Source organism: Limulus polyphemus, unplaced genomic scaffold, assembly GCF_000517525.1.
Source record: "Limulus polyphemus unplaced genomic scaffold, Limulus_polyphemus-2.1.2 Scaffold1983, whole genome shotgun sequence".
NCBI classification, from domain to species: Eukaryota; Metazoa; Arthropoda; class Merostomata; order Xiphosura; family Limulidae; genus Limulus; species Limulus polyphemus.
In genome coordinates this window covers 30003-42987 of record NW_013667593.1, presented here as the reverse complement: position 1 = coordinate 42987, position 12985 = coordinate 30003, and the positions used below count along the sequence as shown (strand labels likewise).

The window sequence follows — 12985 nt, the reverse complement described above, 5'->3', positions numbered from 1 at the left end:
TTAGCTTCCTAACACTTATATGCTATCCTCTGATACAAGAAATAATTTTTTGAGCCGATTCAATACTCCTACATTATTTAATTATTTTTACTGACGTAATCCTGAAAGATTCGTATTTAAAAGTTTCATTCCAACAGAGTAAGAATATATATATACACACGCGTAATTCAACACTCTTATAATTGTTTAAACTGACTGCAACGTACATACGAAAAGATAGCTTGCCCTTTGTTGTTGTTTTTAATTAATGAAGCACAAACCTAAGGGAAAAAAAAACCGTGTTTTGTTTTTAAAAAATGTACAAATAATTTCCCACAAATGCTCTCATTGATTCATTCCTCTTTGTACAATCGTATATTCCTTACTTCTAAACAATACCGGTTTGTGATAAAAAAAAAGAAGCAATTATCCAGCCATTGACTTGAGTAATAACACAAAAACATATTTGCAAGGGTCCGATAAGAGGGCTAGAATCCGGGTTTCGATACCCGTGGTGGGCAGAGCACAGATAGCCCTTGTGTAGCTTTGTGCATAATTAAAAAAACAAACAAAGAAACCGATAAGAGGTGGCGATGGAATAACCTCTAGGTTCGACCCTTGCAAATATTTTTCTATGTTATTACGGATTTCTAACTTATTCCAGAAAACGCTGTAGTATATTAACATAAACCTAATATTACAATTTTCCAACGCAACTGACTGATTTATTTTCTACTACATACTTCAACAAAACAGAAACCAAATAAATACTTCTTTTATTCTCTAACCTGTATATATATATATCAAATTATAATATACGACAAAAAGAAAACGTCTTACCACAATATATATTTCCTTTTGTTTGTACAACGCAGAATGCATACAATTACCTTGTAACATTTTACAGGTACGTTACAACCACTATAGATGGAATCACGTAAAAAATGGCTTACTGAAGGTGCGTTTTATTACACTTACGTTGAAAAACTTACCTAGTGACTGTATTGTGATACTTAAAAGAGCACTAAAAAAAGGATAAAAAAAATCACCAAAAAGATATTGATATTTCAGCTTTGACAATGACTAATTGATTAAATTAAAACCGCGCCAGTCACTTTAGGTTTGAAATCACTCGAATATAAGTCGATCGTCAGACATATTGAAAACTGAGAAATTTTGTATCACGTGAATACCAAGCTGTTAAAACTTTCCACATCAATTAAGTTGTTAATAATTGGAGCATATTTTCTAAAGGTCGGTAAGTTGAACACACCCTATATCTTGTCTTTAATCGTCACACAACCCTAATTCCACTTATACGAGTCATCTAAAAAAGCTACAGAAATTTACAGGATTACATCTGAAAGTTCCAATCTCTAGACTGTTGTATAGAAACCTGAGAACCAAGAAAACTAACCAACGCCTTTTACCCAGCTCAACAATCATAGACTTAAGATGAATGGTGCCATCTGCTAAGATTTTTAATAACAATTAACATTAATACAATAATCGGGTATTACTCTGTAAAACAAATATTAGTAATAATGAATGATAAAGGCATGTCACACACAGACACACACACACACACACGAGTAAACTATTATAATAAAAGTGCCTTGATCCAGGAACTGCCAACAGATGGCGTAAGGGTTTGATGTATGGAATATTCCATATTCAATCACCTTATAACATTATTCATATAATGTACAAAGTTTCATCTCATGCTTTAATTTTGTATTGAAAGCAAGAGTGCAACAATGTGCCAAGTAATTTCGCTTGTTGCACACACACACACACACACGTCATACACTAGACACTAAAGTTTGACAGTTGAATGAGCAGACTGTACATTTTATTTACAGATTGCTAATTTGTGTAATTCCTAGAATCTACAGAAATCTAGGAGAAAGTTTTTTCCCCGTTCACACAATATTTTGGCACCAAAATGTGTAAGGAAAGGTCTTATAGACTATATATATATAGTCCATAAAATTTATCGTGATCTGAGTACACAGTCATTAATTGTTCAACAGAAGAGAAGGCACCCATACAGAAGAAACTGTGTTCTTTCGTAACAATACATAAAGAACACGTAGGCCTAACAAAAGTTCAGGAATTTTGAGTTATGTAGGCCATCTAGATAAAAACTATTAAACTACCACGTAGCTCTAACAATTCTTCACTTCATTTCACTTCAAGAATTATTCCTCTATCATAACGTATAATGTAAATTATACATTACGTTGACTTTCAAAACTATCCTTTTTAAACTGCCAATAATTTTACAAATAAAACTATTTTAATGCATAACAGTTAGATTTTTTTTTTCTCGGAAGCCCTTCTTAAAAGAAATCTAAAACCCACACAGCAATGTTTTGTTTGTCAATAATTAGTATGTTGATTCTTTCGTAGTAACTAAACAGTATTCCAGCCTTTTTTTTATTTATTTCAACTCTCTAAGACTAACAGAAGTGATATAATAATCAAAGATAACCTTGTCTGACGGCAGCTGGCGAAGTTGTGTAAATGTCTGCACAAAAACATATTAAAATCAATAAAGGCAACTTATTTTCAGAACAACTTTCTTCCTAAATTTAACTTCGTGTACCACATGTTGCTTATAATGTTTTAACACTTGCTGAATAAAGAACAGATAGCTGCATAGCTTGGTCATATGACTGCCCTGGCAGGTCAGAGGGCCACTTAACTAGTTCACCTTCTTTAAGATCCAACTGACACAGAAACTGACTTCAACAAATCTGTAGTTCAGATGGATGGATAGGAGCCACTTCATTACGATAACATTTTAAGTTTTATCTGACTTACCAAATGGTTTTGATGGCAAGATGTGGACCATGATAATGTAAGCGACACAGTTATGAATATGAACTGACACAGGTGTTTCAAAATTTAGTCATCATTCTGTGGTTGTTTGGATTTGACAAGTCTGTCTTCCAAGTATTTCTTTTATCCGACAGTTTTCCCCCTCTCTTACAGAAGATTTTTGTCTGATACGATTCCATTTTTAAACAGCTATGATTTACAGTAATGCACTTGTTGATGTTCGTTTAACAATGATCTGTCCTAGTTAAAATGCACCAGTGAGTGACGTCATAGAATGCCACTTGAAAGCACAACTGTGCAATTAACTGTCACTGCTCTGAGTACTTCATAGGTGAACACTTACCAGAGCAGAACAAAGGTTCCTAATGCCAAGGCTCCGGATGGAGGCTGAAAATACCAGTAAATAGCAATAAGTATATGTGTATACATTGAAACATAGATCGACAGCAGGACAGACAAATAGATACAGTTTTCTACAGTGACGTACAGATAAGAAACGTAAGACATGCTGGACCACACTCTGAACATAAGGAAATTATACTGTAGTGTAGATACACAACTTTTTCTTGTAAGAGATAGATGAATATTAATGCTGCTACAAAGGCTAGTAATGTGTACACAACAGTCAACAGCAAATATTTATTGATTTTATTTTATTTAAGGCAAAGTTAGTTTTCTAACTTATATTTCTTTTATAAAAATAATTGTAATTATATATTCATAAACTTAACTCTTTTTTTTCTTTTCTCAATATAAATGTATTGTTTATTTACTTCCTTGTAATGAGATACAAAAAAAAACTGCATTTTAGTTTTAAGAGACAAGCATAAATATTAAAAAGGTAAAAGTAAACTACTGAGTTCTGTTTTGTATCTCTTAATGCTTGAAATATTGTTTTTCACTAATCCTCCCTCCCACTTTTCATTTATTTTATTCTGAAATAATTCTGAAATTATACTTTACTTAAACAGTTTTTTTGTTGTTGTTGTTTAGAGATTATACTTTTTTCATCACTTTATATTTTTTTTGAGATAGCATTTCTTGAATATTTATATATCTTTTGCCTGAACTCTTAATATGCCTTCATATTATGAATACTTCACAAGCATAGTTTTTAGGTGGACAATCAAATAAAAGCAAACCTAAACCATTAAATTAAATTCACAATTAGATATATATATATATATATTTTGTTCTTGAGACACAAGTAATGACGTTTACCACAGCCTTGGTCTAGTATTAAAACTAAGAATAAACTTTATTATCAATAAATTATCACCAAGAGCTCTAGCATCATAAAATCAATAGCAAAATAATATGATATTTCAGGATTAAAGTTGTAAACATGAGTGAATACTCCTCATAAGTTTAATAAACAATGTAATGTGTGTTAAGGTTACTAACAAACCACCAAGAATGATAAGCAGCAAGTATTACATATTTCCATACTGTTATGATGTATTCTGTTTGTGCTTTTAAAACAATAAAATTTGGGTTGAAAAAAGGAATGATTGTGAAGATAAGATCACGTCAATACTATTCAAGAAAGGGAACATACATATAAATAAATATAAATTAAGGACAACATGGGACCTGTTGACCCATCTAAACCATCTCACTCACTATACTAGATTTTTAAAATGAAAATAAAATACACAAACCCAACCCTTATCATTCATGTATGTATCATGCCTTCCCATAAACATCCTTAAATTAACTGGATCTACAACATCTGAAGGCAACCCATTCCAAAGGCCAACCACCTTGTTAGAAAATTAAAGCTGTCTTAGCTGAAGACAACTTCTACCCTGCCTAAATTTGTGTTCCCTAGTCCTACCATTCTCAACAATAAGTATGAAAAGCAAGAGTACATCAACACAATCAATTCCCTTAACTATTTTAAACACTACAATCAAATCCCCTCTAACTCTTCTTTTTTTTCCAAGAAAAATCAGTTTCAGAGATCTTATCTTATCCTCATATGATAACCTTTCCATCCCAGCTATCATCTTAGTAGTCCTCCCTTGAACCCGTTCAAACAATTCAATGTTTTTCCTGAGGAAAAGCATCTATGACTGAACACAGTAGTCCAAATGTGGCCCAACCAATGACCTATACAATGAAACTATACTCTCTTCACACTTATATTTAATATTTCTGTCAATACAACTCAAAATCATGTTAGCCTTGCTACAAGCAACAGCATATTGCTTGGATGGCTTAAGAGACTGATCAACTAGAACACCAAGATCCTTTTCTTCGATAACACTGTCAAGGTTATTCAAATCAAAAGCATACTCATAATTCAAATATGACATCCCTCATGCATTACCTTGCATTTATTATAATTAAAAGCCATCTGTTGTTTATTTACCTAACCCATTAATTACTCCAAATCATTTTGTAAAGCAGCAGAATTTTCCTTAATATCATCAGCAAATTTAAGTAATTTATTGGTCATTCCTTCATCTACGTCATTGCCGTAAATAAAAAAGATCCCTGAGGTACATCATTTATGACATTAATCCAATTTGATGGAACTCTATTCATGACAATCCTCTGCTCTCTTCCATCCAGCCAGTTTCTTATCCAATGAGTCAACCTATCACCTACAACTACAGAGATAATCTTTTAACAAGTCTTTTATATGGCACTTTGTCAAATGCTTTTGAAAATCCAGACACACCAAACTCAAACTCATAACATCATCTACATACCAGAAACCTCTTCAAAGAATAGTAAGGCAAGATTTTCCCATGGTGAAACCATACTGACTATCCAAAAAAATTTGAAACTTTGTTAATGGACTTTAAAAGACATCTTTTATCAGGCTTTCAAAAACTTTTCCCTCCACTGATGAAACAATTTTTATCACCTCCCTTGGAAAGAGGAGTAACATTAGCCAACTTCCAATCTTCTGGCACTTGTTCACTATTCCAAAACTTAAAGAAAATAGTAGCAAGTAGCTCGCATATCCAATCTTTAATCTCCTTCAAAACCCTTGAGTAAATAATGTCAGGCTTAGGAGCTTCATCATTCTTTAAACTTCCCATTTGTTTCTTAACAAGTTCAGAATTAAGGTGGTCATCTTGTTTGATCGTTTTTCGATCTAGCAACTGTTCATTCGAGAAGAACATACAGGCTCCGTTAAATTGGTTTGTTTACATTAATTGTATTTCTTAAAATATGAACAAATAAATATGTCTTCTTAAAGTATTTGGTTCTAACATTGATAATATGTGATTTTGAACATTCTCTTAAACATAACCTTAGACATAAAAAACTGGGTGACCAAAACATACATATAACCAACAGAATTTGGAGAATCTATTCAGAGTGAATAAAGTAAGTAACTCCTACACATGGACAAAAAAAAGGATAATTCAAACACACAAGAAATTATAAAATTGATGCAAATGGAAAAGAAACTGGATGGGTAATACAGATACATAATAAAAAGCAGGATAACTAATGTGCATCGAACATAAAATGGATGAGTAATACAGATACATAGTTAAAAGCTAGATAACTGATTTACATGGAACATAAAATGGATGGGTAATACAGATACATAGTTAAAAGCATAATAACTTATGTACATGGAACATGAACTGGATGGGTAACACAGATACATAGTTAAAAGGTAGATAACTGATGCAAATGGAACATAAATTGGATGGGTAATACAGATACACAGCTAAAAACTAGATAACTGATGCACATGATGTAGAAATTGGATGGATAATACAGATACACAGCTAAAACTAGATAACTGATGCACATGATGTAGAAACTGGATGGATAATACAGATACACAGCTAAAAACTAGATAACTGATGCACATGATGTAGAAACTGGATGGATAATACAGATACACAGCTAAAAACTAGATAACTGATGCACATGATGTAGAAACTGGATGGATAATACAGATACACAGCTGATAACTGATGCACATGATGTAGAAACTGGATGGATAATACAGATACACAGCTGATAACTGATGCACATGATGTAGAAACTGGATGGGTAATACAGATACACAGCTAAAACTAGATAACTGACACACATGATGTAGAAACTGGATGAGATTTATATATACAAAACAGCAACTAGAAGGGATGTAAATGAAGGGATAGAAATCCATATTGAAATTTTTATATAGTCTAACGCAAGAAACTAGTTTGGCATTTTATTATTACATTGGTTTGGAATGTTAATATCTCAAAAGATGAAATATTTCATATATCAATTATAAATTATATGTAAATTGAAATGTTCAGTGTTTGTTCTCTACTTATCAAAGTGTACAGCTTGTAAACATATGAATATCCAATTTATTGAGTTTGGCTTTATAAATACATATCAAGTTATGAATACTATGTAGTAGACTTAGGAAGCATTGTATCTCCACCTGTTATTTTCTACTAAGACCAGCCAAATGTTAAATAAATCTGACTGAAGTTGTGTTGCAACACCAGCCACGTATTAGGTGTACCTGGTAACTGAAAATGTTAAATAAATCTGACTGAAGTTGTGTTGCAACACCAGCCAAGTGTTAGGTGTACCTGGTAACTGACAATGTTAAATAAATCTGATTAAAGTTGTATTGCAACACCAGCCAAGTGTTAGGTGTACCTGGTAACTGACAATGTTCAATAAATCTGACTGAAGTTGTGTTGCAACACCAGCCAAGTGTTAGGTGTACCTGGTAACTGACAATGTTAAATAAATCTGACTGAAGTTGTGTTGCAACACCAGCCAAGTGTTAGGTGTATCTGGTAACTGACAATGTTAAATAAATCTGACTGAAGTTGTGTTGCAACACCAGCCAAGTGATAGGTGTACCTGGTAACTGACAATGTTAAATAAATCTGATTAAAGTTGTGTTGCAACGCCAGCCAAGTGTTAGATGTACCCGGTAACTGACAATGTTAAATAAATCTGATTAAAGTTGTGTTGCAACACCAGCCAAGTGTTAGATGTACCTGGTAACTGACAATGTTCAATAAATCTGACTGAAGTTGTGTTGCAACACAAGCCAAGTGTTAGGTGTACCTGGTAACTGACAATATTAAATAAATCTGATTAAAGTTGTGTTGCAACACCAGCCAAGTGTTAGGTGTACCTGGTAACTGAAAATTTTAAATAAATCTTTTATTACTTATGAAGACTTTGTACAGTTATTTATAGAAATACACAATGTTATTCATGAATAATGTTGAAATATGAATTAAAATGTTTTTCTTTATTAGTTAACATACCTGTAGCAAACCTAGTGTCTGTACCACTTTTGACATACAAGGGTTACCATTTTCTTTGTTAGAGTCGATCCTCTAAGTGATTTGGAGTAACCTCCACAAACTTGTTTCGAATGGGAAGTTCATCTATCTGGCAGTGATGGCGTTGATGTAAAGGACCTTCAGAAGGTTAGATAAAAGATTTAAACAATTGATCTCAGAGAAACTGATTATCTTAAATATTGTATAATCAAATGAACCTCGAAACACATACAACATTTCTAAAAGAAAAAAAATGCTTAAACTAACAGCAAATGCAGAAGAAACACATAAAACCTGATAAACAAACCATTAATTACAATTTTTAGAATATTAAAGTAAGTGCAACAAAAAAAAAATTAACAAAATATTGTTAAGCTTTATTTGAAAGTCTTGAGGGTAGAATTTATAAATTATAAGAGATATTATATCCTTTATCAAAAATAGATTTTGAGGTTGGGAATAAAGAGACATTAAAAACTTACATATTAGTTTTATTATAATAAGTACATCATTCATCTTTCCAGTAACTGGCACACACTGACTATAATGATATTTTCCATCCAGTACTTTACCACTACACTGTAATCAACTACTAAAAGCAACTTGTATGTGTTGAGTGCTTTAATTGTAACTAATTAACAAAAATAATTAAATAAATACAGGGAAAAAAGTTTACACTATACTGGTACTGTCATTCACCAGTTACTAAAAATTAAGATTTAACAATAACCTTGTACAGAACAAAGATTAAGAGCAAACTATGAGCTGACTTTACCAATGATTAATGATGATAATATTAGGCAAAGGGAAATCAGTACAACAGTAGCCATATGCACGTACTTACATTGAAGTCTCATTCTCAAACTTTTCCCTCTATGTGCATTATTTTGTTAAAATGAAGGACAAAATTTCTATTTATTTTTATAAGAGGAATGTCTTCGTTCTTTGTCTCTTGAATTCGAGCATTGTTTCAAACAGTTAGGCAGTTACTGTCACGTTAACACAAACTTAATAGCATTGTCTGTGATTTCATACATTCTGAAAGTGGTTTGCTGTTAGATTTCCTTCACTACAATCAGTTATTTAGGTAAATGATAAGTCCGTATTTCACATGATTGGAGAAATCTTTCTTTCCAATTCTGTTAGAATAAAATAACATAATGATTATGTAACAATATGCTCACTTACACGATTCAACAGGCTTGTCTTCAAATATGAATTCACCTGACTGTATAGACTTCCGTGGGATGTTCATACCGTTAATATTGATCACGTCTTCTCTCCTGAATAGAGAAGCAATTTCTTCAAAGGTTTTATTTTTGGTTTCAGGAACCTTTTTGTAGGTGAAGGTCCAGAAAATTGCCAACAGTGCCGTAAAAGGGAGAAATGTGTAGTTTTCAAAACCACGCTGCAATATAAAAAGACGTGAAAATTTAAAAAGAAAATACTCAAATAATTCACATACATACGCATGTCAACTGTTAGGATTAGGAGTTCAATTATAAAATTAAACATTAGAAAAGAAAAAAGAGAGAGCTCAGGAATATCAAAAAATAGAGTTGTCAAAGTGCTGTCTTTGAGTATTTTCTTTTTTAAATCTGAAGGTCATAAACACACATAATGTTAGACGTTCTACCAAACCAACTTTCAAATTAAGGCCAAGTTTTTAAACCTGGGAAAGAAAACGTTTAAGTAAGCACAGATAAACTTATTTTTTTTACTTTAATTTATTTAAAATAAATATAACACATATTAAACCCATTCAACTGAAATTACTGCATTTTTTGAATTAATAAATGTAAATATTTCTTGAATTTCATGTTCCTTTATGATGTTACTTGTAAAAAAACAAAATGGCATAACATTTTTTTATTCATTCTATGCATTAATTACACCTAAAGTACCAGAAAATTACAAAATTTAGAGAAATGGGTTTGAGTTCAAGAAAGAGACATTAAAGTTCAAGATCAAATAGAAAATATAAAGAAAAATGTTATCATCTACCAGCATCATTGGAAAGACCAAACCAACAACAAAGTTGGCAAACCAGTTAACTAGTACTGCTAAACTTATGGCTGCAGGCCGGGGAGCTTGGGAAAATAACTCTGCAGTAATCATCCAAGGAATTGAGCCTATAAGGAAAGAAAAGCATTGGTTAATAAGGGAAATACAACCTTTTAAATATTGAGAGATTAAGGTATTAGAAAGAATATAAACAATATTTGTTAATGTTAACTCTTTCCAATTAAATGTTCATAATAACAACTTTATAAAAAAAAGTTTTTTGTTTTGTTGAATTTTTGCACAAAATTACTCCAGGGTTATCTGTATAGAAAAAGATAACACTGAAAATTAAGCAAAAATCTATAGCATTACTTATGAAAATACGCCTACATCTAGTGATGAGCAATTAACTCATTCTGATTACCTGTAAACATAGATTACATCAATTAGTGTCTTGTAAGATAATCAACAAATCAAAATTATGACTGCTTTTTATTATTCCAACTGATTGAAATGTTGCCCACTGGTATTTTTGATTAATTCAAGGTTGTTCAGCTTAATTGATTAGTGTCTCTACTCACAAAAATAATCAACTAATCAAAATTAGTGTTTCTGAACATTAAGATTTTTGATTATTCCAATTATCCTAGTCTCATGTGAGAATAATTGATGAGGTGAATGTAATCAATTAATGAGCCCGAGGATTCATCGATTAACAAATTTCCCTAACCGTTCAGCTCTACCACTGCAGGGGAAGTTTTCACTATGTAATGAAGTAGCACTGACCTTAGAGCTTTAATGGACTTATATTTTTCTGTTTCAAACAAACAAATGTTTCTAAAACTCTTTCGGCCCGGCATGGCCAGGTGATTAGGGCGCTCGACTCACAATGTGCGGGTCACGGGTTCGAATCCTTGTCACACCAAACATGCCCACCCTTTCAGCCTTGGGGGCATTATAATATGACAGTCAATCCCACTATTCATTGGTAAAAGAGTAGCCCAAGAATTGGCGGTGGGTGGTGATGACTAGCTGTCTTCCTTCTAGTCTTACACTGCTAAATTAGGGACGGCTAGCGCAGATAGCCCTCGTGTAGCTTTGCGCAAAATCTATAACAAACAAACTAAAACTTATTCAGCATGTATAAACTATGGAAGTGGAAGTAGTATAGATTTTTCTATTTACTTTACTTGCCTGGTAGCTCATCACAGCTAATAATATTTTTACTTTTGTGGAACCTAAAAAAAGCAACCACAGAAAGAATACTTAAAGAAGCAGTGGTGTTTGTCTTACATACAGAATAGATTAAGTAAAGTCAACATTTTAAACCTCAACTTTCAAGCAATTAATATGAGAGCACAATCAATTTAGAACACATTTATAACTATTATACACCTTAAACATTATTAAATAGCCCCTCCACCCAAAAAAACGATATGCAAATCAGCAAGTCACACAACAACCTTTGCTGACAAAAAGTCATGGGGGAATAGAATATATCGGAACTATATTTTGTAGGTAGTATGATGCCACTTAAAATTTATCGTTTTGTAATGCTCTTTTCTGATGCAAAATATTCATACACTAAGATCATAAAGACGTGTTCAGATCAGGGATTTAGTACGTCCAGGTTGAAAATCTTCCTTGTTCTTAATGGCATTGGAAAACAAAGGAATATGGATTAAATTTTTGGCACCAGGACCATCTAGAAAGAGATCTGCAACAAGTAATACCCCCAACCATAGTAAACAAAGTGCAGCATTTTGTAGCAGGTGAGAATCCATGAAAATAAAGATCAGTGGCAAAAGTCATCCATGTTTCTCAGACAAAAGTATACAATGTAATCAAGAAGAATCTCCATCAACAAAAAGAGACAAGTCTTTTCCATGACATAGACATCAAACTTTCACATATGTATTTGGAAAATGAAAGAGGTGTGTTATTCCACAGAAAGACATACTGGTAAAATCACACTTATAGATTTTTGTGTGATCAGACTGTTGAAACGGGTGCTGAGAAACCACTGTCTTCATACACTAGAGATCTTATGAAAAGCATACAAGGAGGAGGGTGTGCTTTGGACTTGACAGCCTTAAGATGTTGTTGTGGAAAATATAGTACACGGATGCGTGAGGCTCCAAAATTATTTTAATACAAAGTATGTATACGTGCGAGATTAAATCTGATAGATGGCAGTATATTCCTACTGCTGTGTTGGTTTTAAATCTGAGAATACCTCTCTTACTAGAATAATTTTATTATTCCCACTTTGTATTTTGTATCATAGCTCTGGTTGTCTGTTTAATTATGTGTGACTCTTTTTGTTATTAGCCTTGTTGTTTCACAAAGTGTTTATTTTTACAACATTTGTTAAATTTGTAGAAACTTTTTTTTTTCCTAGCAGTAATTTATAACCTAAACATTTTACGCTTTATTATACTGTTCATGTAAGTCTTGTACCATCATGGTGACTAGAATACCAACTTCAAGAGACAAAGTTTTTACTCACCACCTCCAGTGGTCTAGTTGTAGTAACCATATTATTTTGATAATTTTGTTTCATTACAAGTAGCTACATCATCACAACTGGCTGTAGACAGTGAATGGTAGCTTTATATTTGGGATGTGAAATCCTGTACTCATATTTGTTCTTAATATTTAGTTTTCTTTCCATATATGAGACTTTGGAGTAGAGGTCAAATCTGATGGATGGTATATTCTTACCACTACACGAGTCCTACTTCGATATATAACTCTCTCACTAGGGTACATTTTACCCTTTCTGTACTCTAGCTTTACTTTATGTTTTGGTCTTGTTGTCTGAAGAACTGTATCAAAGTGTTATTTAAAATAAAGTTTGTTTGTTTTTAATTATG

The 12985-nt window shown here is 32.4% G+C and overlaps 1 protein-coding gene across 1 annotated transcript in view; it reads right to left on the bottom strand.

The window, feature by feature from the left end:
* Window positions 1-494: 494 nt before the first annotated feature.
* Window positions 495-12985, bottom strand: part of LOC106465566 (glucose transporter type 1-like) — a 35967-nt gene continuing 23476 nt past the window's right edge. The window contains exons 9-12 of the mRNA XM_013925792.2: window positions 10110-10237; window positions 9294-9513; window positions 8088-8243; window positions 495-3210 (exon numbers count right to left, since the gene is read on the bottom strand). Of these exons, the coding sequence (XP_013781246.1) occupies window positions 8146-8243; window positions 9294-9513; window positions 10110-10237 (446 nt within the window). The 3' untranslated portion in view covers window positions 495-3210; window positions 8088-8145. The remainder of the gene's footprint in view (window positions 3211-8087; window positions 8244-9293; window positions 9514-10109; window positions 10238-12985) is intronic.